At 42.0% G+C, this 25877-nt stretch overlaps 1 protein-coding gene and 2 long non-coding RNA genes across 3 annotated transcripts in view; 2 read left to right on the top strand and 1 right to left on the bottom strand.

Moving 5' to 3' along the window:
* Positions 1 to 454: 454 nt before the first annotated feature.
* Positions 455 to 10967, top strand: LOC122915924. The gene is made up of 5 exons (XR_006386106.1): positions 455 to 562; positions 2807 to 2902; positions 9724 to 9856; positions 9970 to 10063; positions 10162 to 10967. It is a non-coding gene; the product is annotated as an uncharacterized LOC122915924 (long non-coding RNA).
* An 809-nt stretch (positions 10968 to 11776) lies between these two features.
* On the bottom strand, positions 11777 to 25877 carry LOC122915918. The gene is made up of 3 exons (XR_006386105.1): positions 25639 to 25877; positions 18707 to 18855; positions 11777 to 11987 (listed from the first exon to the last, which is right to left on the bottom strand). It is a non-coding gene; the product is annotated as an uncharacterized LOC122915918 (long non-coding RNA).
* Positions 16521 to 25877, top strand: part of ZFP2 (ZFP2 zinc finger protein) — a 30806-nt gene continuing 21449 nt past the window's right edge. Inside the window, 2 exon segments of the mRNA XM_044262720.1 lie at positions 16521 to 17316; positions 19770 to 21191. Coding sequence (XP_044118655.1) covers positions 17247 to 17316; positions 19770 to 21191 — 1492 coding nt within the window. The 5' untranslated portion in view covers positions 16521 to 17246.

The following is a 25877-nucleotide window of genomic DNA, read 5'->3' as shown; positions in this document are numbered from 1 at the left end:
CCAAATGTCATGTATTTCTCCAAGTGCCAGCGACAGATCCAACTGAAACAACTCTAGCCACACATTCAATTAGACTTTTTCGCGGCATTCTACATTGTACCTATCTTGGGTGCCTAGCTAGCGGTGGGGGGGGGGGAGGTGAAGGAGTATAATAATCACCACTCATGGGGGGCCCACTACGTATACGATACGTTACTACCTTCTTCCGACAACTTTGCAGGTGACTCGTCATTTCACAAGAATAAAACGAGGCTAGTTAAAGCTCTCTACCCCTTCGTATGGGTTAAGCATCGACAGGCTCTAACGAGAAGGAACTTCTTTGGGGAACCAGGCCCCTGCCAGCTTCCCAAGACAAAACCCCACTACCGCGAGGGAGCCATGCTGGAAACGCCTACTGTCCTACGACTGGGATCGCCCCCGCCCTCCCGCTCGCGCCTGCGCAGTGACTGCCGCGCCGCGCCGCGCCGCTGCAGCCTTGTGGGAAATGTAGTCCGTCGCCCGGGGCGTACGCGCCGGGGAGGGCTGCGTCCGCACCGGTTGCTCCCGCTCCTGCTGGGAGAGGGTGAGTGTGGGGCCGCGGTGAGACGCACCGTATGGGACTGGAGCTAGGAGGAGGCCCACTCAAGGAAAAGGCCCGGACGGCCGGGCGAGGCCCCTGAGGGGCGTGGCTGGCGGTGGATGGTCTGGGGGCCGTGTCCTCTCAGTCCCCGCGCGGCGCCGGGCCGCTCGCTCCAGGTGCGCCCTCTCTCGCCCCGGGAGCCCGGCTGGGTGGGAAAACCGAGAGATGAGGGCCGTCACCTGTCGGGAGCGGTGAGGGCGGGGGACCTGGTGCAGCGGTCCCGGGCCCGAGGGCTCTGGGAGTCACTCAGACCCTGGGCTCCTCCCCGCCGCGGGCTTTCCCCGGGCCCCACTTCAGAAGTCTCGGGGGATGCCGCACTTGGTGCACGGTCTTGGGGCTCCAGCACCTGCCCTTTGTGTCCGCCTCATCTCGCGGACGCGCCATCTGCGGTCTCTGATTCCGAGAGGCGCTGGCGTGGACCCCCTCTTGACTCATCTAAGAATGGGGAGGTCGACCCCGTGCAGGTTCCTGTTTCAGGGAATCGTTTTATTTTTTTAAAGCCATTTTTTTCTCCGTCTCCCCCAGCCCCCCCAAAAAGGATAAGTTCACTATAGGAAAACTAGAAAATTCAGAGGAGCATTTCAAATAAAAAATTATTTGAAAACTCAAAATCTGCATGTTGGCATATAAACATAGAAAGGCTTTGTTTCTACACAAAGATGTGGACATTAGTGTCCTCTCCATTTACATTTAAAACCGAGCTTTGACAGACATTTGGTAGGGGTTTAAAGTGCACAAATATTGAGCTCCATGATTTTTTACAGATGTTTTTATCTGTGTAAATACCACTCGAATCAGGTAGAGAATAAACTTTTTTTAAAAAAATTAATATTTTGAAAACATAGTTATATCAATTTTTAAAACAAGTGTCATTTTAAAGAGCGTGAAAAAAAAGTGTCTGTGTCATATTCAATCCTTCCTTTAGGCCTTTACGTTATTTCTCAGGTTTTTAACCCCCTCATGTTATAAACCATATAGGCCATCCAGCTACACACATCTTTGCATTCCTGTCTTATTCTTTAAATCTCTTCATATGAAATTTCTGGATCATACTGTAAGACTTTTGATACCCTCCCACCTTACTTTCTCCAGAACAGTAGTAGTTTATAAGCATTTGCAAGATAAGGATGTCTGATGGATCCACTCCAAGTCTGGGTGTTCCTGTTCTCCAACTTTCTGAGAGGTGCAGGCAATAGGGTTGTTTAAATGTGTGTTTTGAACACTAATGAATATTTTATGAAATGCTGAGGTTTGTTTTTGAATTCTGTATCTAATACAGTGTTTTCTTACTAGGTAGAAATGTTACATTTTCTCATGGTTAGGCATGAAAACCATCCCTTCATGTTTGGGTCTTTGGCATCATTGTTAGGGGGCCGTCTATCCCATTATCACAAAAATGTGCATCTGCAGTTTCTTCTAGTACTTTAATTTGATTTAATGTGCAAATTTTTATTCTTTTCCAAATGGTAAGCCCTCGTTCCAAGTTACTAATTCATTCTTTTTTCACTGATGAGAGGTTACTTTTTCATATCCTGAATTCTTACATACAAAATGTTCTCGGAATTGTTTGTGTTGGCAGGATTTTAATTTGTTCTACTAATCCTTTTCTCTGCTAGACTATAATCCATGATGGCATGGAGAGAACTTGTTTATCTGTTTTGTTTATGGCTGTATTTATCCTTTCCCCTAGGAATCTTGCCTGGTACACAGAAGGTGGTCAACAGTGTATCTGGTGCATGAATGACTCAGTCTGTTCAATCACAGTGTGTTCTAATTACTATAGCTATCTCTGATACTTGGTGGGCAGGTTCTCCCTCACCACTCTTCCTTTTCAAATGTTTCCTGGCTGTCCTTAAAGGACGCACTTAACTTTAAAAAAGGTATTTTCCATAATTATCCTTAAAATACTATTACTTAAGCATAACTTGGTTAGGAATGTGCGAAGTTTATAAATTAATTTCAAAGAAGTGACAACTTAGATATTGTGACAGCCTATCCAGGAATATGGTATGTTTCTCTGTTCATCCTTTATATATCTAGATAAGCTTAGCAAAATAAACTTCATGAATAAAAAATATCGTTTCCTTAAGAAGGTACCAAACATTTCTTATTTGGTTGATCTGTAGGTATTTTATTTGTTGTTCTTGCAGGCGTCTCATTTCTCATAGCTTCCTTTCCTTCCCTCAGCTCTGCTTCCTCTGGATCCTGCCCATCCCCTAGAAGGATGGCACAGGAAGGAAAGAGAAGGTGATGGCTATTGGGCCTCTGCCCTTGGCAGCTAAGGTGAGTGCATGTTTCTCTCTAAACCCTCTCCCTTACTCCTTAGCACTTATACCTGTACCATATGTGGGCTTCACTGCAGAGGATGGGGCTACTGCAATCTCAGAATGTTAGATATTTCCCATAAAGCCCCCCTTAGTGGGGGGCTTTAGTGCACCTCAGCTCTGTCCTCAGCAGCCTACTTCCTTATTCAGCTGGAAGCCCTGGTCTACTGAGCTTTTGGTGCCATTCAAGCATCATCGAAGGAAAAAAAATCATGAAAGATAGTCTGGGTGCTTATCAGGTTTATGGACTCTCAGGGAACATAAGAGAGGTCATCTCTCTCAAATAAATATATAAAATCTTAAAAAAAAAAAGAAAGAAAATGGAATTTGCTAGTTTTATTAGAACCTGGAGTTTTTGCTGCTCTGGAAAAAGAAGCTATCAGGGGGACTTGGCCCCAGGAGACCCTAAGTTTTGTTTTGTTTCTTATGGTTAGGCTTACTTAACTTTGTTTCCTATCCCACAGGACTCGCGGTGTTTTTCTCTATTCATAAGATCATGTATTAGCGTTCTCTCAGATATGTCACTTGTTTATTTATCAAAAGAACAAGTTTCAAAAAGGCTTCAAGAAGACAAGTACTAACTGTTGTGATTTATGTTTGTCCTACTCTCTCTCCTAGTATTATCAACCTCAGTTACGAAAGGCATCATAACTCACAAAAATGGGCAGAAGAAAGAGGGAGTTTCCAGAAAAGAAGGTTTAAAGGGGGAGCATTCAGAAGATTTTGGTTGATGAAGGTTGTGGTTGGCTGTCCAGAGCCTTGGTTTTATTTTATTTAGTTAAAGTAGTGTTAATTAAGTTTTTCAATCAGACTTTTTTTCCCAGGTATAATTTTACTTTATTTTTTTAAAGATTTTATTTATTTATTTGACAGAGATCACAAGTAGACAGACAGACAGGCAGGCAGGCAGAGAGAGAGAGAGAAGAGGAAGCAGGTTCCCTGCTAAGCAGAAAGCCCAATGTGGGGCTCGATCCCAGGACCCTGGAATCATGACCGGAGCCGAGGGCAGAGGCTTTAACCCACTGAGCCACCCAGCACCCCCAGGTGTAATTTTACATAAGATAACCCATTTTAAGCATATTATTTATTGAGTTTTGACAAATTTATGCACCAACATAGTCATTACCCCAGTCAAGCTACATTAACAGTTTCCTCACCCCAGAAAATGTTGTCACCCCCTTCCAGTCCACATCCCCTGCCTCAGGCAATCACTGGTTTGATTTCTGAATACTTCAGTAGGTATTTCCTAAAAACAAGCTCTCATTTTACATCACCAAAATATAATTACCAAATGAAGATACTTATGTGGACACAGTACTGTTAGCTATCCTACAAACCTTACACATATTTTGCCACAAATTGGGTCTTTATCTGGTCCAGGACCTAATCCAGATCACAGCTGGCATTCAGCTGTCACATCTCCTTAGCCTCCCTTCACCTGGAACAGTTCCTCAGTCTTTGTCTTGGATGACCTTGACACTTGGACCTGGGATGTATCAGTGAAGCACTGGAGCTGTTCTCTTTTTTCCATCTTTCCTTTTTAGGCTGGTCATCGGACTATGAATCACTCAAATAGGACTTGTATTTGCCTTTAAACTACATCTTCTTTTTATGAATATACATACTAGCTGTGTAGTTGTAAAAAAAAAAATTTAAGACTATACTATATAGTTGCAGGTCTCAAACTGTCAAAAATATGCACAGGCACACATTCTTCTGGCCTTTTAAATACCTGTTCACATGCTTGCCCAGTTTTATACTGAGTGGTTTATATATAAAAGAAGGCTTTTATGCAGTGTGGACATTAACCCTTTGCCATAAATCATTATTATGTATTCCCTGTCATTTCTCTTAAATGTGTTTATAACATCTTCTGCTATAAGTAAGTTTTGGAATTTTATGCAGTTAACTTTCCTTTTCCCTTTGTTTGGCTTTGGAATCGTGCTATGAAAGGCTTTCTGTACCCTAAGAGTATATAAACATTTTTCTACGTTTTCTATTAATTTTATTCTTTTAAACTGGAATTTATCATATATTAATGTGAGATTGGAATATAACTTCATTTAAAATGTGTAGTATTTTGTTGTCCATCCGTTCACTCAACAAGGACCGAGCACCTGCCGTGTTAGGCAGTATTCTAGATGCCGGGAAAATGGTGGTGAGTGAGACAGGCTTGGTCCCTTTCTCCTAGGTCCTGTCTTACAGAAAGGGGAGGCAGCAGAGAAGAAATAATTACTGAGGACATTGTTAGGTGCTGTGAAGGCCACATAGCAGGGTGGCATGGTGGAGTATGATGTCTGTTTTAGCTGGGCAGAGCCGGAGTGGCACTCTGGAAGAGATGGCATTCCAACTGGTGTAATCTGAAAAATCTGCTTCTTTCCATAGATTGGAAATGCTACCTTTAATGTATGCTATGTTTATATATACATTACATAAGTTTTTCTAGGATCCATTCAGTCGCTCTATCTCTGCTCTAGTACCACACTATTTTATTTGTTGTTTTAGAATTTATTTTGTTATTTCATAAAGCAAATTCTCCCTTGGTTTTCTTTCCAAAATTTTGCATTACAGTACTGTTCTTTTACAGTTACCCTTATAGTCAAATTTTATTACTTTTTATCAAGTTTTAACAGTAACAAAGTATGCAATTCTGATTTGAATTCCATTAAATCTATATCAATTTGAGGAAGACTGCCATCTCTTACAATGTTTATTCTTCCTATTAAAAAACTACCCTTCATTTTATTCGGATCATTCATAATGGCTTTTGTTCAGTTTGATCACAAGGATCTTACATATCCCTGTTAAGTGTTAAGTGTATTCTGGGGTGTTTTGATTTTTTGTTGCTATTGTGACTGTGATTTAAACACGATTGAGATTTAAAAAAAACAACAAAAACTGGATTGCTGGGGCACCTGGGTGATTCAGTCAGTTAAGCATTTGACTCTTGGTTTTGGCTCAGGTCATGATCTCAAGGTCCTAGGATCGAGCCCCATGTTGGGCTCCGTGCTCAGCAGGGAGTCTGCTTGAGATTCTCTCCCTCTGCCTGTGTACCCCCACCCCAACTCACAAGCTCGTGCATGCATTCTCTCTCTCTCAATTAATAAATCTTAAAAAAATAAAATAACAATTGGATTGCTAAGAATTATACCTGAAGAAAGACATTGTGTTGCTGTGATGCCTCAAACTTCATCACTGTCATATCTTCGTTATAAATTATGCTTTGATCACTTAAAATATCCCCACTTATTCCATTTGGTTCTCAGTCTTTCAAAGGATAACAATATCAAAAAGCCTGCATCTTTAGGTTTAAGAAAACCTTTGCACGAAAGAGACAAATCCATGAAGCTGTTTATTTCAAACACCATGAGTTAACCTGTGTTTTTTTTTTAATAGTTTGCATTTTAAAGATTTTATGTATTTATTTGACAGAGAGAAATCACAAGTAGATGGAGAGGCAGGCAGAGAGAGAGAGGGAAGCAGGCTCCCCGCTGAGCAGAGAGCCCGATGCAGGACTCGATCCCAGGACCCCGAGATCATGACCCAAGCCGAAGGCAGCGGCCTAACCCACTGAGCCACCCAGGCGCCCCTAACCTGTGCTTTTAATGTAGCGCTGGGGAATGTAGTGGAAAGGCGAAGGGAAAAACCTCTCAAGGGATTAACAACAAATACGTTTTGTGAACAATATCATTAAGTTTTGGTCTCTAAGAGCCCTTCTATATAACTCAGGGGCCCACAGGATGTTTTATAATAGAGACAAGCTCTGGGACAGTAAGCTCTGGGAGCTCCGCACTGAAGGTGATGAGAATCCAGGAAGTGGGGAATACTGGCATATAGCCCACAGGAGTCTGAATCTGGGTTTTTTTTTTTTTTTAAGATTTATTTATTTATTTATTTGAGACAGAGATCACAACAGATGGAGAGGTAGGCAGAGAGAGAGAGAGAGAGGAGGAAGCAGGCTCCCCGCTGAGCAGAGAGCCCGACGTGGGGCTCGATCCCAGGACCCTGGGATCATGACCTGAGCCGAAGGCAGAGGCTTTAACCCACTGAGCCACCCAGGCACCCCTGAATCTGGGCTTTTAATTTTGCCCAATATATTCAGCTAACAAGGCAATTTATTGGGGGAAAAAAAGTGGCTTAATTTTTGGAAAGAGACTATCCTATTTCTGTTACCTTTTTTCCTGTTCCCACATACATTCTATCTTATCTGATATTCATATGTTCTCCTCCTAGTTTCTTTTTTCTCCTTGTTTTTTATTTACACTGGCCTGCTGTATCTTGTCTCTACCCTACCACCCCTCACCCCACACACATACACACTTTTTAACTTTCTGGTATGTGGTTTAGGTATATCTCTTGTATGTGCTATATATGAAACCAATTTTAGAGTTTTTGTCTTTTAATAGAGAAAGTCAACTCATTCACGTATGTTGTTACATAAGTATCATGTCTTTTTTCTGTTTATTTAATGATTTATGTTTATTATGCTTTCTTGTTTCCTTTATATTTGTTAAACTGATGGTTTTTCTTGATTCCTTTTTCTCCTTTCATAAAATGGAAATTCAGCCACATAATTATGTCCTTCTAGAAGGTACCTTCACATTTTTGGACAATATTTGTGATTTTTAACATTATGTAGATATATCGATTAAATAAGTATTAGGAGGAAATAATGAGGTAGAAAGAGCATGGACTCTGCCTCAGTGCTGACACTTTTCCTAGAAGTTCACAGCGAGCAGGATGTAAAATACACATATTTCTTGGGGTGGGCTTCGTCCCATCTCTGGTTTCCAGGCCTTTTCTCTCCACTACTTTTCTCCCCTTTGCCCACTTACATAGCACAGCACTCTTTGTCCTTAAATGAAAGCCTCTTCAGTGGCTTTATCCCCATTTCCTTGTCCTTACTTCTTTCCATATCCACCACCCCTCCCACCACACACTCTCTCTCTCTCTTCCTCTCTCACTTGCTCTGATGAGGGTTGGCCTTTTCCTCTAACAACACGAGGAGATAGATGGCCTTGGGTTTGAGTCCCAGCTGTGTGATCATAGAGAAATTATTTAGCCGTTCTGACCCTCAGATTCTTCATCTGTAAAATGATGACTGTACTGCTAGCAATCTAGCAGGTTGTCATATGGGTTAATGGGGTGAGGTGTGTGACTCTCCTATTAGTGCAAAACTCAGTACAACAGTGAGTACTCAATTAGTGCTCCCTCCTTGTACCAGGCTTCTTCAAGAAACAGAACCCATAAGCTGAAGAGTCCGCACGATCTACCCTCTGCAATCTGGAGGCCAGGAAAGCCAGTGTGTAGCACGACTCCAAACCCAGAGATCTGGGACTGAGGATGTAAGTCCTGGTCCGAGTATGAAAGCTTAAGAGCTAAGAGTACTGTCTGAGGGCTGTCGCAACTCAAGCAGAGGCAGCAAATTTGTCTTTCCTCAGCCTTTTAGGCCTCTTTGGGCCTCAGTGGATTGCATGATGCCCTCCCACATTGCTGCAGGCTGATCTTTACTTGGTCTACTGACTCACTGGGAGCACCCTCACGGAAACACCTAGAAATAATAATACTTTACTATCTATTTGGGAATACCTTAGCCCAGTCAAGCTGACACATAAAATTAACCATCACACTCATTAAACAGATACTGAATGCTTATTGTGTTTTACTTCCTAATCTAAGGGCTAGAGAACAGGGCTGAAATGGGCTTAGAAATTTGAAATGCCACTTTCAGGTCAAGCTGGATGTGTTCTTGGACTTCTCAACCATATTCTGCAGGTACCATGTTTGTACATGCTCCCTCCATTAACTGGGATTCTGCCTATATTGTAAAGCCTGAAATTCCATGTGCTGCCTGGACATTGCTGAGCCTCATGGGGCTCCAAAGCCCTAGTTGTGAGTTCCCCTGGGTCTTCCTGCCCCAGCCCAGCAGGGAAAGCACCGTACCCAGCTAACTGCCCTATCAGCCAGACCGGTGGACCACTCCCAGTCCTCAACCTTAATAGGTTTTGCCACCCTACCAGCCCATAAAATTGTTCAGACAGGTCGACTGCATCTTCCTATGGTCGCTCTCTTGTCACTAAAAAGCCTGCCTCCCACAGCCCCTGCTGGTTCACAAGTACACTCCCTGAATGGCCCTGCATGGGGAGGTAGTCCCTCCTTCCCCAGGCTATGAGAACATGTGACTTGTAAATTGCTGTCAGCCTCTTCTGCCTGGTGCCAGATGTCATGTGTTCAGTCATCTTGTGCTCTCTAAGGTTTGGGATCCCTCCTTCACCAACAGGGTAAATGGGAGGCCATTAGAACACTACCTACTCTTTGCCAGTGGTAATCTAGGGCAGCCTTCAGTACCTTTCCCTATTACTCTCTAATACCTCTTCTTCCATCCTTACAAGTCAAAGCACATTCTTTTTATTTACTCATTTTATTTAACTATTTGAGAGAGCGCATATGATGGGGTTAGGGGAGAGGGAGAGAGAAATTCTTAAGCAGGCTCCGTGCCCAACATGGGGCTCAATCCCAGGACCCTGAGATTACAACCTAAGCCAATATTAAGAGTTGGATGCTTAACCGACTGAGCCACCCTGGCACCCCAAAGCACTTTATATTACATTTTTCTCTGGTTATTTCATGATAATGTACATTTTTTGTTTAGTTTCTTTTGGCAGATAAGACATTTTTCTCACACAGATCTCTATCCTGTCCCTTCTAACACTGATTTTTTTTTCCCCCACTTCCCTCAGGGGGTTTTATTAGCATAATCCTCTGAGCAGGAATTTATAGTTTCAGGAGTCAGTGACCATCAGGGATGTGTCTGTGGATTGCACTTGGGAGGAGTGGATTTGTCTGGATTCTGCTCAGAGGAACTTGTATGGGACAGTGATGCTACAGAACTACAGTGACTTGGTTTCACTGGGTAAGACCTCTTGTTCTAATTCAAAATCTCCCTACTGACATTTTCCCCCACCTACTACCACCTTGTACAACCACAGAAATTCAGAAATTTACACTTGCAATCCTCATTGATAGGTCATTGTTTTAGGATGGTTGCTTGGTGTACTCTCTGGACATGGAATGGAAAATGGAATCTTCAGAAGACCGGATGGGGAAGGGACAAGGACAGGTACTAGGAGTGGTTATTATACTCAGTTCAGAACCCAAATTTACTGTCTCTCCCCCAGAGCAGGGCATCAACTTTCCAAACCAAATGTGTTTTCTCAGCTGGAACTTGCAGAACTGAGCTGGATGACAAATGGACTTAGAGCGTGCCTCTCCAGGTACACATCAGGCTGCAGGGACTTGTTACTGAGTGTGTACCCACGGAAATCCCCACGGAGCTCCCTCGGTCTCCTGGAGTGACAGCAACCCTGCCTGCCGTTTATTCCCTCAAAGGTCTCTGCATTCCTCATGTCACTCATCCTTCATTCGTCTCACAAAAGCCCTCACCATGGAGGGAAGAGTGTAGGAGGATCAAATGAGTACTACATTTGTAGCACTTACTTATTGCTGTGAACATCAGTAAATGTACCAATTATTATTGCTTTTCTGTCTTTACCTGTAATTTGAATCCCATTCTATCTTCTTCCACTTTATATTCTCTTTCCTCTGTTTCAGGAGTCTTTCTTCTCAGCCGTAATCTGTTTCCATGACTTCTTTCATTTACATGTTTGTCAGCTTTCTTAAAGGAAACTGAGATTTTTTTCCCTGAGTTGCAAACTTGTATATGTGTTTTAGTCTTAATTTGAAAACAAATGAAGATGACGTTAGCTTTTCTATTTTCACTAGTAACCTGACGTTCTATACATTCCCTTTCTCATTCCTCAGGTTTCAATCTGGATTCCATTCTCCTCTAAACATTTAATGTCTTTTTTAGTCTTTGTTAATTGGTTTCTAATCCCCCTTAGAAATGAAATTTCTGTTAGAGGTTATCACTGACTTTCTTCTGGAAAGAAAAAAAAATTTTTAGTCTTTTATACTCTATTCAATATGAAAGCATTTCTTCTTATACATTTTTTTTAAATTAAAGGGATAGGCACGTATTTTTTTTTTTAAATCTCTGTATAAATAGTATATGGCTACCTAAGTATAAAGCAATAAAAGAAATCAGTAAAAGAAGATGTTGATAGGAAAAAAAAAACAAAAAACAAAAAACAAAGAATCTTATGAATGCCAGTTTCCAGTAAGCTTTCTAAAGAATGAGATTTGGGGCACCTGGGTGGCTCAGTGGGTTGAGCCTCTGCCTTCGGTTCAGGTCATCTCAGGGTCTTGGGATCCAGCCCTGTGTTGGGCTCTCTGCTCAGCAGGGAGCCTGCTTCCCCCTCTCTCTCTGCCTGCCTGTCTGTCTACTTGTGATCTCTCTCTCTGTCAAATAAATAAATAAAATTTTTTTTTAAAAAAATAAAGAATAGGATTTTACAAGAATCACTGGGTCAAAAGATGTATTTTTTATGATTCCTGCTACACATTGCACAACTTTGGATATTTTTATGCCCTTTAATGCTTATTTATTAGATATAAAATGATCCCTGAAGGTAGCTTTAATTGCCTTTACTATAGATTCTGTGGTTTGATTACTACTGCTATTTGTATTTAATCTTATGTAAATAAGCTTTTTATTCAACAAACATTTTGTGAGCGCTAGGCCTTGTTCCTAGCATTGTGGCTATAGCACTAAACAAGACAGGCAGCTTCCCTATGCAGCTTATAGTCTACTGGGGTAGACAGTAAATTAATAAAGCAAGCAAGCATGGAAGGAGAAGGGAAAGGAAAGGAAGGGAATGAATAGCGTAGAATCCTAGTGCTATGTGGAAAAAGCAAGCAGCATAATGGAACTAGATCAGTTAACAGAAGCTTTATTGTAGAAGGAGTGATCAGAGAGGGCCTCTCTTTGAAGCTGTATGTTGAACAGGTAACTCACAAAGTGATGGGCCATGTAGGAAACCTTTCTGAGTCCAGGGAGCAGCAGGTGCATTCTACATGGCCTTGTTTGATGGGAAGAATGCCAGGAGATGTAAAGATTTCCTTAAAGTTAGTCTTTCAGTCCTTTTCTGGAAAAAAAAAAAATTATTTCTATTATATCTATATCTTTAAATTTCTATGAGCCACCTTCTCATCCTGCGGGTTCCTTCTTTCTTTCTTTTTTTTAAGATTTTATTTATTTATTTGAGAGAGGGAGAGAGACAGAGAGAGAGAGAGCATGAGAGGGGAGGTCAGAGGGAGAAGCAGACTCCCCATGGAGCTGGGAGCCCGATATGGGACTCGATCCCAGGACTCTGGGATCATGACCTGAGTTGAAAGCAGTCGCTTAACCAACTGAGCCACCCAGGCACCCCCTGAGTGTTCCTTCTTTCTTAACAGCAATATTTTTAATGCATGTATTTATTTGTCTGTATGAGAATATTTAGGTTGCTTTTTGTTGTTGTTGTTTTCTGTTTGCTTCATTTTTTGGTATATGTTTGCAGCATTTTTTCCCTTGTTCTCCAGATTACTTTAGTAGGTTTATATATGCCTTTTTCATTATCCCACTGTCATTTTTATTGGGGCAGCGGAGGCAAACGCATGTATTCTTGATCCTGGGTTTTCCTCTCTCTTCTTTACTGTTCAGGCTGCTCTGTTGGGCTAAACCTAAAGACTCTTCATTTGTTTATGCTTGCATTTCACATTATATTTTGCCTTGTCTCTCTGAATGTCTGTCTAGCTACTAGTATGCAGGCTCACTGAATTGTCATGATTGAGCTAACTTTGCTTTATATCCCCTGCCTGGCATGTTGCCTGCCAGAGTAAGTATTTAATATATGTTTGTTAAGTGAATACTGAATGACATCAAGTAGAATTTTGAGAAATTAGGTGAAAATACAGGTTTGAAAGTTACAATCCTATCTGTTACTTGGTATCATGAGTATTATTAATTATCAGGATGAGGGAATGAGAAAGGCAAAGCAGCAAGGATGGGACCCTAAAGGACAGTAAGACTGATTTGGGGCCAAAAATGCCCCAGTGAAGGGGATAGAAAGAGTCATCAAAGGAGGAGAAATGTAGGGAAAGCCAAGAGAAGAGAGAAGTCAGAGAGTAAACATGCCAACCAAGAACTGGAGGGTGCTGTTGGCCTTAGCCAGAAGGACGCTAAGGATGTGGCGTGGGGAAGGGCACTCTTGTTGCAGAGGGAAATGGGCTGTGGGTATATGAGTAAAGAAGCAAACAAGTAAAGACATTACAGACTAATTGTTTCAACAGGGTTCACGTCAGAGGGCAAGGAAAAAAGGGCAAGAGCTGAGACAAGATGGAGGTTGGGTACCTCTGGTTTGTTTACCAGCAAAACAACTCAAGTGTATTTACAAGAGTAGAGAGGAGAAACCAAAGCCCCAGAAAAGTGGAGCCAGAGGATGAAGCCCAGAAAATTGGTGGTGTGCTAACTCAGTCTTGTTTTTTCCAGGTTTTGATGTTATTGCCAAATAAAGCTACCTTTTAGTCTTCTGTTCAAAACCAAGACAAAAAAGTGTGGAGGACTGAGTGCTGTGCTCGGCTCTTGTCCAGCCATCCTGACTCACTCTTTGTAACCATCTAAAGGGGTAGGTACTGCAGTCCCCCCTCTTAGGAGAGACCAGTTCAGAGAGGGAATGACGTGCCAGAAGTTGAACACAGGTTTCTGGTTTTGTTGTTTTTGCCTTCAAGTTTAATGCTAATTCTGAAACAAAAAAGTTGTAACTTTCTTTCCCTTCCTTGCTGTGACAAATAGAACCTTAATGTCCTGGCCCAATTTTTCTTTTAGATGATTGTTTTCTTTCTTACTTTTTTTTAGAGAAAGAGAGTGAGTTTGGCGGGGGGGCGCAGAGGGAGAGAGAAAGAATCCATGCTTGGCACAGAGCCTGACATGGTGCTCAATCCCACGACCCTGATATCATGACCTGAGCCCAAATCAAAAGTCAGATGCTCAACCAATTGAGCCACCCAGGCACCCCAGTTAATTATTTTCTTTTTCTGTACAAAGGTTTTCATGTGTATAGGTCTTGAATTAGATATTGCCTATATTTGATAAAAGCTAAGTAGAAAATGTGCAGATAGAAGTTCTGTTAGAGACAGCATTATCACTAGTAAACTTGTTAATGTTGAGACAAAGATGGGAATTATTAGCAATGCGGAAAGCAGTGAGGTTTGAGCCTCTAATCAGTGGTCATTAGACTTAAATCAGTTGGTGAAGTACAGTCATGAAGGAAACAAACAAGAACATGTGCAAAGTATTAAAATCTATTACCAAAGATCATGTCTATGAAATAAGATACAGTTAGGGATCCTGTAACATTTTAAGCCCTCCAGGAAGCCACCCTTTACTACCCCTAAATTTAGAAACCTATTATTTGTGTTTTATACATGACTTTGTATCATTCTCAGAAATGTACTGGGTGACAATCTGTGTGTTTCTATGTCTGTGTGTGTGTGCATGTGTACATTAACATGTATGTACCCAAACACACAGAATTTATATACTGTTACAGAGTCCCTATTTACAGAGTTCCTTCTGCTAAGCTGAGCCTCTTTCATGTTTACTACAGCCCTGTCTTTGCCTCCATCAGTAGGAAAACTAATCTGAAAGACCATAATAAATGTAGAGGTATCCAAAGTGCATTGATCTTTACACAGCGCAGACCCACACCTGCCTTGGGGCCTCTGCACTGGTGGTTCTTTCTGTGTGGGTTGCTCTCCCTGTGATAGTCCCGTGACTCCGTCCTTAGCCTCTAAAGTCTTGACTTCAATATCACTTTTTCATTGTGGTCTTTCCTGAAGACTCTCTGTGAAATTACAGACCATTCCCCTCACCCATCATGCTCCCTGCTTCCATCTTACTGCTTTTATTTTTTTCTGAAAGGCATGCCACTTAAATTTTAAGTATTTTACTTATATTTATTATGTTGGTTGCCTTTCCTCCTCTCATGGAAATATAAGTTCCTTAGGCCAGAAATGTGTTTTGCTCATCGTTAGCACTCTAATCAGCACCTGGGTCAATAGTGATTCTTGAAGAGATAATTCATGTTCAGAGGGTCAGTCTGGCTGCTAGATGGAGAATGCACTGCACAGTAAGTAGCGAGAGTGTTAAGTAGGAAGTCCAGTCAGATAAATACTGAAATTATCTGATGGAGTAGAAGGAGTAACTTACCAACTACATAGGGGATTGAAGAAAGACAAAAAAAATAAAAACTTGCCGTAGGAAGAGCAGGACCTGCTGCCCGAGGGCTGTACCTGCCCCAGTTTTCTTGGGGCGGGTACAGTGGGTACAGTAGAGGCTCTTGGCCTCCTCTATGACCAGTGTCAGCCATAAAGACTGAAGGATCTGTGTTCTCCCAAATGCCTCGGTCCTGGGGGCTCTTGTTCATGTCCTGAGGAGTAGGAGTACCAAGATTACATAAATCCTATAACTAGACATTCTAAGACAATAAGGAGAATGAGCTATCACTCCAAAGTCCTGTTTAGGAAAAAATGAAGAGAGGGCTATATATTTTTTTAACACAAAATAATCATGGTAATGATAACAGCTAACAATCAATGACCAAGCATATTGCTGTGCATGTTAACAGGGTCCTTGTTTAATGAGACAGCAAAATAGCAAGCATCTGAAACCTCATCCAGTCCTAGAAGAGCTATAGTTTTTGATCCTTAGTGCTCCCATCCCAACCCCTCAACACTTCACTAATTCGGAGTACAGCTACCCTAACAATTTTATGTTTTCCAGGGAGACAGTCATGTGATCTGAGAAAAGTAAAATTTCCTCTCCTCTAAGTTGTCTAATATGCTGGTCACACTTTGGGAACACTATTAAATAGTAAGCATCTGTTCCTTGATTCTGTTGTTAGTGTGAATTCTGGTGTTTTATGTGTATTTGATACATTGCTTATACTTTTGTTTTTGAATCAGGATCCAACGTTGGATATTATCAAATACTTTTGAAGCATCCCTCATGTCCTACTAATATATTATTATATATGTTGTCAATATATTCATATAATTAATATATAGTATATATTATATACAATATATAATATATATTGTGTAATATATAATAAGTATATGTTATATGATGTATTATATATATTACATAATATAACATATTATAGTACTGATTAGTAGCATCCTGATAGTGACATTCTGGAACTCCTGGATAAATCCTTTGTTCAAATCAAATATCTAAGCAGTAGTTCAGGAATGGCTTCAGTGTACTACAATTACTAAATCTTTCATATTTAAGAATGTGTTTTGGTTTTCTCTACAACATGTATGAAGTACCGGCCATGTGCAATTCTTGAGTCACACTGATCTTTCCTCAGTCCCTGAAGACATGGCTTCACTGTCTTTCTGGAGCAATCGCTTCAGTCAGTTTAAAAAAATTGTTGGTAATCCATTTTTCTTTTCCTGCAGCAAATCTCCAGAATTAACTTTTAAATTAGATCTCCAAATTCCATGAAGATATATGGAGTCTATTAAGTTTTCTTTAGTACATAATGATGTTTCAACTTAAAATTACTAGTATTTTCCAAAATTGCAAATATTTTGTTGTTCTCATTTTAAGAAATGTCTTATAGACAAAAGAATATGTAAAATACATGTACTATTTAGCAAAAATCTACACAGAAGAGGCCTTTATAAGTACTAATTTTTTTTCTTACATCAACACTATACACTAGGTGCCATTTAACAGCTGAGCAAACAGGAACACAGACAGGTTAACGTAACCTTCCCAAGGTCACACAGCTAAGTGGAGCCAGGTAGCCTGGTTCCAAAGTTGTTGTCTTAACCATTATGCCATACTGCTTCTCTTTATAGTTCGTGATGATAAAGATGAACAAATAAGGAATGCAAACACTCAGGCACTAGAACCCAGATTTAGAAACAGAACATTGCTTGTATATTAGAGATGCTTTGTGTGAGCCTCCTTATTCATGTCCTCTTACCCAAGACAGAACCATTCTTCTCACATTTGTGATAATTCCCTTTCCTCGCTTTTACTTACAGTACTGCCATCCATAAAGGAATCTCTAGACAATACATTTAGTTTTAGTCTGTTTTTAAACTCGATCTAAATGGACTCTTACTATATACATTTTTTGGGGTGACTTTGCTTAAATTATTTACTCATTCTGATTATTTTACATAGCTTTAGCTAATGTTCTCTGTTGGTTCAGGTTGCTATCACAGAGCACCACAGATTTGGTAGCTCTAACGTCAGACATCTATTTCTCATAGTTCCTTGGAGGCTGGAAGTATGAGATGAGAGGCCAGCATGGTTGGCTTCCTGGTGAGGGCCCACCTCCTGCTTCATGGACATCTGCCTTCACACAGCATCCGCACATGACAGAGAGCATAGAGAGGGGAAGCAAGCTCTGTCATGTGCGTCACTTCTTTTTTTTTTTTTTTTTTAAGATTTTATTTGTTTATTTGACAGACAGAGATTACAAGTAGACAGAGAGGCAGGCAGAGAGAGAGAGAGGGAAGCAGGCTCCCTGCCGAGCAGAGAGCCCGATGCGGGACTCGATCCCAGGACCCCGGGATCATGACCTGAGCCGAAGGCAGCGGCTTAACCCACTGAGCCACCCAGGCGCCACTTCTTATAAGGGCTTTACCTTCATGACTTACTGACTTACAAAGGACCTCCCCCTCCTAAAGTTATCTCATTGGGGATTAGGCTTCAACACATGAGTTTTGGGGAGACATAAACAGGACATTTTTAACACTCACTGTTTTCAGTTATTCTGTTGTCATAAATATTTCACAATTTAGTTATCAATTCTATTGCTGGTAACATATGGGTGGTTTCCAGTTTTTTGCTCTTATGTATAATGTTACCTTAAAAATCATGAATTGTGGTGCACCTTTGCAAAGCAGATTCCCTAAGCGTATGTACCTACTAGTGGGTTTACTAAATCACAGTCTCTGTACCTGTCCTACATTACTAGGTAGTGTTAAACTTTCTCAAACACCTGAACCAAATTACATTTCCACCAGTGGTATGTGATATTTCCATTACAACACATCTTTCTAAAATCTGAAGCTATCAGTCTGCACTTTCTTTTCCCTCAAGTGGATGTTACTCACTGGAGCTTTAATCTCCCTTCTCCTGGCTACTGTTGAGATTGGGTATCTTTGCTTGTTTACTCACCATGTTTCCTTTTCTCAAGTCATTTGCCCATTTTTCTGGTGGGCTTAGTGTTCCACAGACACTGTTTTCCAGATCTAGGTTCTAGTCCTGTATGGGCCATGTGTTGCAAAGATCTCCTCCAGTATGTCACTGTTTTTGTTTACTTCCTTTTCGATACCTTTTGATGACTGGAAGCATTTCATTATTCTTCCAGTATTTATTTTCCACGTGGTTTTTATGATTTTTTCCTCATTCTCCTGTTTTTGTTTCAAAATTTTATTTCTTAAACCTCTACATAGTTTCCAAATTTGTCATTTTCTGTGTATCACTTATCTTGAATGAGGGCAGTTTGGTCTGGAGTTTGTATTTGTCTAACAGTGTGAATGGCTCCTCTTTTGCCCTTTATGTTGCTTACTGGGTAGAGCTTTGGTTGGACAGTTGGATGTGATATAGTGACAGGGGAGGAGGCAGCCTCCAGTTCATGTGTCGCCTGTCAATATCCACACTTGATTGGATAGGTCCTTTCTGGGGTTACCCAGTGGTGTGTGTGTTTTAGAAGTGGAGCCTGCATGGCTTTCCACTTTTTCTCTTTTTTTACATAAGCAGGCCAGGTTGCAAGGAGGTGGTTTAGTTAATGCATACCTCATGCTTCATAGTAAAGCCTCCTGTCCACAGGTTGTTTTTGTTGGTTCAGTATTGATCTTGGCTCTCGGAATTTTGATCAAGCTGACAGCTGATTCTCAGACTGTAGTTTTCTGTCCTCTGTCTCTCATCTCCCCTGGCCGCTTTGTCTAGGATAAGAAGTGGGATGTGAGAAAATAAAAGTCTGAGTAGTCGCAAGGTCCTTCCTTCAAGGCCCCATCTCAAGCAGCTCAACGGATCCTGCTTTGCCTCTTCCTGCAACCAGTTCACATCTCTAATGAATGGGTATTTAGGAAATGGTAGGGCCCTATACACCCCTCTTACTTAAAGAGAATGAGAAACTTACAGCCTGTTGAAAGTTGGTGGTGAGGTGATCCTTTAGACTGTGTGATTGTCCTGTAAGTTTCAAGTAGGTTGTGGTATTTTATATTCCAAACAAGTGTGCTCCTGAAGGGTAGTTTATATACATTATCTCACTTAATCCTCATCTGATTATTTTTATCTTTATTATATAAAATAAAAACTGTAAAAACTAAAATCCAGAGAAACAACTAGTTAAGAGGGTACGTTAACAGCTAGGGTTTAAAGCCAAGTGTGTCTGACTCCAGAGCCAACAGTTTTTGACGGTGTCACACTGTAGTGTTGTACAAAGATTTAGTGTCAGAATCAGAGGCAGCACTGCAGGGGAGAAGAAACAGCTGGTGGGAATACCAGGACTTTCTGATCTGTCTGCCCCAATCCCAGCTTATCTGTATTTCCCTTTCATTCCATCTTCATTATTCAGCCATGTCCAGAGGTCAGTGATTTCAGTGTCCATCCCTTCTGCATACTCAGGCTTACTCTTTTCTCTGCTTACTACCTCCTCTAGTTCTTCTGTTATTTATGAACTAGTTCACTGTCCTTTCCCTCCCTTCCGTTTTTCTTCCTAACTGTAGACATCTCTGAAAGCTCTCACATGTGCCCCACAGTTATTCTCAGTTTCTTTCTCTCATTCCCATCATATATAGTTTTTTGTCTTCCAGCAGAGAAACCAATATATACTTGAATTTTTTTTTTTCCCCAGACTGGGAGACAAGACTTGAAACCAGAGAATCAACGACAAAGCCCACCATTACTGAAGATTTATCCTATGGGGTAATAATGGAAAGAGGTCTCTGGCCTTCTTTAGGGGAAGCGTGGGAACCTGATAATTGGTTAGATGGAAAAGAGAAAAACCAGGACAGACATCCGCACCAAGTGGCCCTTACTCATAAGGAAACCCTCCCTGAGAGGAGGGCATATGGTGGTCATGAATTTGAAAGATGTTCTAGTCAGAGGTCAATCCTTGATATACAACAAAGTGTTCCTGTGGGACAAAGGCCCCATAATCAGAATTCATGTGGCGAAGACACTAAACAGAATTCTGAATTAATTAAAGCTCAAAGTATGTTTGTAGGAAAGAAAATCTATGAATGTAATGAATGCAGGAAAACCTTCAGCCAGAGCTCATCTCTTCTTAAGCACCAGAGGATTCATACTGGGGAGAAACCCTATAAGTGTAATGTATGCGGGAAGCACTTCATTGAACGCTCCTCCCTTACTGTACATCAAAGAATTCATACTGGAGAGAAACCCTACAAATGTAACGAATGTGGGAAAACCTTCAGCCAAAGCATGAACCTTACTGTTCATCAAAGAACTCATACCGGAGAGAAACCCTATCAGTGTAAAGAGTGTGGAAAAGCTTTCCGTAAGAATTCATCTCTTATTCAACATGAAAGGATTCATACTGGAGAGAAACCCTACAAATGTAATGAATGTGGGAAAGCTTTTACCCAAAGCATGAATCTTACAGTTCATCAGAGAACTCACACAGGAGAAAAACCCTATGAGTGCAATGAATGTGGGAAAGCCTTTAGTCAGAGCATGCACCTTATTGTACATCAGAGAAGTCATACTGGAGAAAAACCTTATGAGTGTAGTGAATGCGGAAAAGCCTTTAGTAAAAGCTCAACCCTTACCCTACATCAACGAAATCACACTGGAGAAAAACCCTACAAATGTAACAAATGTGGGAAATCCTTTAGTCAAAGTACATACCTTATAGAACACCAGAGACTTCACTCTGGAGTAAAACCTTTTGAATGTAATCAGTGTGGAAAAGCTTTCAGCAAGAATTCATCTCTTACTCAACATCGGAGAATTCATACTGGAGAGAAACCTTATGAATGTATGGTATGTGGAAAACATTTCACTGGGCGATCTTCCCTTACTGTACATCAGGTTATTCATACTGGAGAGAAACCTTATGAATGCAATGAATGTGGAAAAGCCTTTAGCCAGAGTGCATACCTTATTGAACATCAAAGAATTCATACTGGTGAGAAACCCTATGAATGTGATCAGTGTGGAAAAGCCTTCATTAAGAATTCATCCCTTATAGTGCATCAGAGAACTCATACAGGAGAGAAACCTTATCAGTGTAATGAATGTGGGAAAGCCTTCAGTCGGAGTACAAACCTTACACGACATCAGAGGACTCATACATGAGTTTTTTCATTGAACCCTTCACCAGGATTAACTCTTCAGTGATAATCAGATAAAGCATATAACACAGAAACCTAATAAATGTAATTATTGTAGGAATCTTTTAGGTGAAGTATAAGTTACTATATCAGATAATACCACTGCGAAGAAACCATATAGAATAGAGAAATCTTAATTCAGATTGTAAAACATTCCTTTACACCAGAAGCTTTAAATAGCTAATGTTCTAAACAAAGAAGATTCATGAAGATAAGTTCTATTGTATGTCATACTGTAGATCTTTGGATAACAGAGACTTCACACTGGAGAGAAAAGGTGAGAATGCTAAACTGGACAGCCCAAAGACCTGGTATGTAGTCCTGATCTGCCACTAACTTGGACAAGTCACCTACTTTCACCAGGTCACAGTATCCTTATTTGGTAAATGAGAGATTTTGAATTTAGAAGGTCTCCATGGTCCCTATGAATTCTAAAATGCTATGAACCTATAAATATAACCAACACTGGGAAATCCTTGATCTTTTACCATGTTATATGTGTTATCTAGATGGTTCTATTCCACCATCTGGTTTCCTTGGATGTTTTGGGTCAAAATTCTCTACCTCTACCAAATCCTATTATTATCCATCCATGTCCCTCCCCCCGCTCCCATGCTGTTATTTTCTCCCATAAATCATAAGCTGGTCGCTACCGGGTGATGAAACAATTGTACGGATCATAATGCAATAGCATGCTATTTTGAGTTCTCAATTAATAGTCATTAAACTACTGTTAAGCAAGCTAATTATTTAGAAAACAGTGTAACTTAAATATAGTCTCTAAGTACATAGGATTCAAGCATGTATCTTTGTACCATACTCTGTGTCAAAGTGAGGAGAAAAGGCTAGACACTAATAGACATGAAAATGTGACATAGTAACAAAATCTTTGCAACTCAAAACAATCACAGGTTTTACAGATCTCCAGTTATGACATTAGATTTAAATGAAATAAATTTCATTGATTTCATACATACTTAAAAAGTGCTAAGTATGTGACAGACATGATTAGAAGATCAAAATTGGTAAGATATATTCTTTGCTTTTTAAAAAAGATTTTATTTATTTATTTGACAGAAAGAAAGATCACAAGTAGGCAGAGAGGCAGGCAGAGAGAGGGGGAAGCAGGGTCCCTGCTGAGCAGTGACCGCCCCCTCCATGTGGGGCTTGATCCCAGGACCCTGGGATCATGACCTGAGCCAAAGGCACAGGCTTAACCCACTGAGCCACCCAGGTGCCCCTATTCTTTGCTTTTTAAGGGCTAAACTAAAAACTGGCCTGGGATGGGAAAGGAAGAATTCAAGCAATAATGAGGCAGAATCTAGATAATGTGGTAATTGATTAAATGTAGGAACTTAAATTTACTTGGATGGATGGAGTACCATAATTAAGAACACACAAAGTTGACCGATTTTGTGGGGACATGGTAAGTTCAGTCTGGGGGCATTTTAAAGAGTCTGTGGGTATCCTAGTGAAGATTCCTGACAGACACTAGAATAACTGGCAGGACAATTATGAAGGGTACTCTGAGAGTACTGTCATTGAATGGGGGAGGTAGAGGAAGTGGAACCAGTAGGAGCTGACAGGAAACAGCAACCAGAAGGAAAATGAAAAACAGAAGGAAAAATTAGAAGATGGTAGCACAAAAGTGAAAGAATTTCACCTAAGGTAAGAATAGCTAATACTTTCATATGCCATGGTGGGTTAAAGTGAGATAAAAATTTAAAATGGCCTTTGGTTTTGGTTACCGAAAGCCTTTGCGAAATATTAGTAGGTTGAAGAATGAGTGAAAGGACTCATTAGCTTGCCTGAGAAAGGAGACTGGCATTGAGAGCGGGTATATCTATCAGAAGAGCTTTATGGCTACAAATACTGGAAAGCCCGGTTAACAAGGCTTACAAGCAGCAGGGATTTTTTTTCTCCCCTCTTAACAAATCTGGAGGTGGGTGGTATTGTTTCAAAGCAAAATTCAGTATCTTTAGTTTGATAGCTTTTCCATCATGGTCACATGATGGCTGCTCTGCTTCAGGTAAAGTATCTGATTCAAGGCAGGAAGAAGGAGGGTGGGAAGCACCAGCAACATCTGTGCCTTTTATCAAAAGAGGTTGTCCCAGAAATTGCTCAGCGGACTTCCGCTTGTATCTCACTGACCACAGCTGTGTTACATGGAGGCCAGCAGCAAAGGAGGCTGAGAAACTAAATACACTTCCAGCCTCTAAAGTGGAGGTAGGCAAAGAAAAGGAGGTTTGAGCAAGGTGTTGATGTGGCCAATAGTCTGACGAGAGTGTGTTTACCTGACCGCTGAAAGGAAAAATGTGGGAGAGTGGAAGGTACAGCATGGAGGGGACAGGCAGCCCAAAGTGGGAAAACAGGACTGGGGCAGAGGCAGAAGCTATAGGAACCTTTTTCGAAGGAAGGAAATTTTTCACCAGGAGAGGTGGGAATCAAAAAGTGATGGATACAGTACACTTTTGTGGGTGGCAATGGAAGAGGCTCCCTATGGAACTGGGTCCCTGGGCAGGTCAGTCTCTTTGGGCTATGTGACCTCTAAGCTCTAACTCTTGAGGGCTGGACAAAGACGGAGGGAATGAAACAACCTTATCCTCGGAAACTTAGATATATAATATTTGTCCCTTACACCTAGTTTCCTCCTCTGCCTTCACAAATTTTTTTCTAGAGGAGGCAGAGATAAGAAATGGATAGAAAGTAGATGAAAATGAAAACGACAACAGCAAAATAAAGGGTCAGAAGGAAGGCACAGAACAAGGAGAAGAGGCAATATGAAACCTACTGAAGCCTAAGATAATGCAATAACTCAAAACTTGGTGAAACATTAACCTATAAAAGAAGCAGCTGGAGAAATGAGTCAGCTATACAGAGGTTGCACTATTTTTTCAGGAGTGTTTGGATGCCTTAGGTCCCTGTATGTCAGTTCTCAGTCATTCTGGTCAACAAGTAAGTAGGACGGTCTCTGCACCTCTTCTCTATCCCAGAGCCAAGACACTGGGTTCGAGCTGCTAGACATGAGACCTCCAGCAAAACACTGAACATCTGGGTGCTTCACTTATTGTTAGTAGTGCAAACTGCACGGCTTGGGATTACAGAAGATACCCATGTAAAGTACTCATAAAAGTGCCCAACACACAGTGCTCCATAAATACATATTACCATCCTCATATACTTGAAAACAAAATAACACCCAGACTCCTTAGCATGGCATCCGGAAAAATATCTTGGAATCACTAGACCCTCAAAACAAATGCGGTGCACACACAAAGGCGGTATGTCTATGGGAGGCTGTCCGCCCCTGGGACTGTTGTAACAGCCTCCTAGCCCGCTTCCCTGTATTGCCCCGGCGCCACCGGAGTCTCTTCTCCCCTTGCTGCTGACCAGCGATTCTGCCCAAATGTGCTCGGCCACGTCACTCGCGCAGACTCCTTCGCTGGTTGCCCATCACACACGGAACGAATCCAAAGGTCTTCCGATGGCCTGCAAGGCCCCAGTCCGCTTGGAACCTCCCGTGCAACGCTCCCTTGCCCACCGGGCCCTCTCCAGTCCCTCCAGCCTCACAAAGCCTCCGGCTCAGCAAGCACACACTTCAGTCTTGGGACCTCGCCGTCGCCTCCCCTTAGACAGCTCTTCCCCCACGTATTCACACGGTTTCCTCCCTCACCAGAGTCCAGTCTCTGCTCACGTGCTCCCCTCAAAAAGGATTTCCCCAAACTCGACTTATCATCCCCACCCCACCCCCCACGCCCCCGTTCACAGGTTTCCGAAGAGACATTAAGTGCAGGTTCCACGGCTCTCTCCCCAGCCCCCAGAACACTGCCTGACACACACGTGCTCCCAAAGCTGTCGAGAGGATGAAATCTCCCATAAAACCCCAAACAGAACGCCGTCGTGGGACCTAAGTCACTGACACCGCTTCCTAAATCGACAGTCCCCTGAAAACCTCTGGTCACATTTTTTACTAAAACCACCGCCAACAAAGTTAAAACCTCCCCTTCCTCCCCGAGCTTCGCGAAAACGTGTGTTCTAAAGGCAACTCAACACCCGGCGTGGGATTCTCCACAGGTCACCCCGTCCCTGCCCGTCCCCGCAGAAAGGAATCCCACCACGGCCTCGGGGCTCCTTCCTGCCTCGGCGAGCCGCCGAACCCCAGGTCCGCTCGACCTCCTCGGCGCTTCTCTCGGGTCCCGAGGCCTCCACCCTGGTCCCCGCCGCCGGCCCCGTACCCCGGCCTCGCGTCCCCGCCGGTCCCCCGGGCCGGGCCACACCGCTACAATGGTTTGCGTCCTCCGCCCTCTCAAGTCGTCTCCTGAAGGAGCGCGGTACTCCTTCAGGAAGGCACCTTTTGCGGCTTCTCACCTCTTACTACGTCCTCCGCTACCGCCTCCGATCCGCTCCCCGCGGCGACGGACCGACTTTAACCGCGTTAACTTTTCGCTGGTCACTGCCCTTCCCGGCGTTACTTCAGGACTGAGGAGCACGCCGAGCCTGACTTGGACGTAACGAAAGCCCGCACGTGCTGCTTAGCGCCGGGAGAATTAGCTGCCCTAAGAGGAACGCCAAAAAGCCTGCCATGGCCTCTGGGAAATGTAGTTTCA

This window comes from Neovison vison, chromosome 1 (genome assembly GCF_020171115.1).
Source record: "Neovison vison isolate M4711 chromosome 1, ASM_NN_V1, whole genome shotgun sequence".
Taxonomy (NCBI): Eukaryota; Metazoa; Chordata; class Mammalia; order Carnivora; family Mustelidae; genus Neogale; species Neogale vison.
This window is presented reverse-complemented; position numbering and strand designations above follow the sequence as displayed.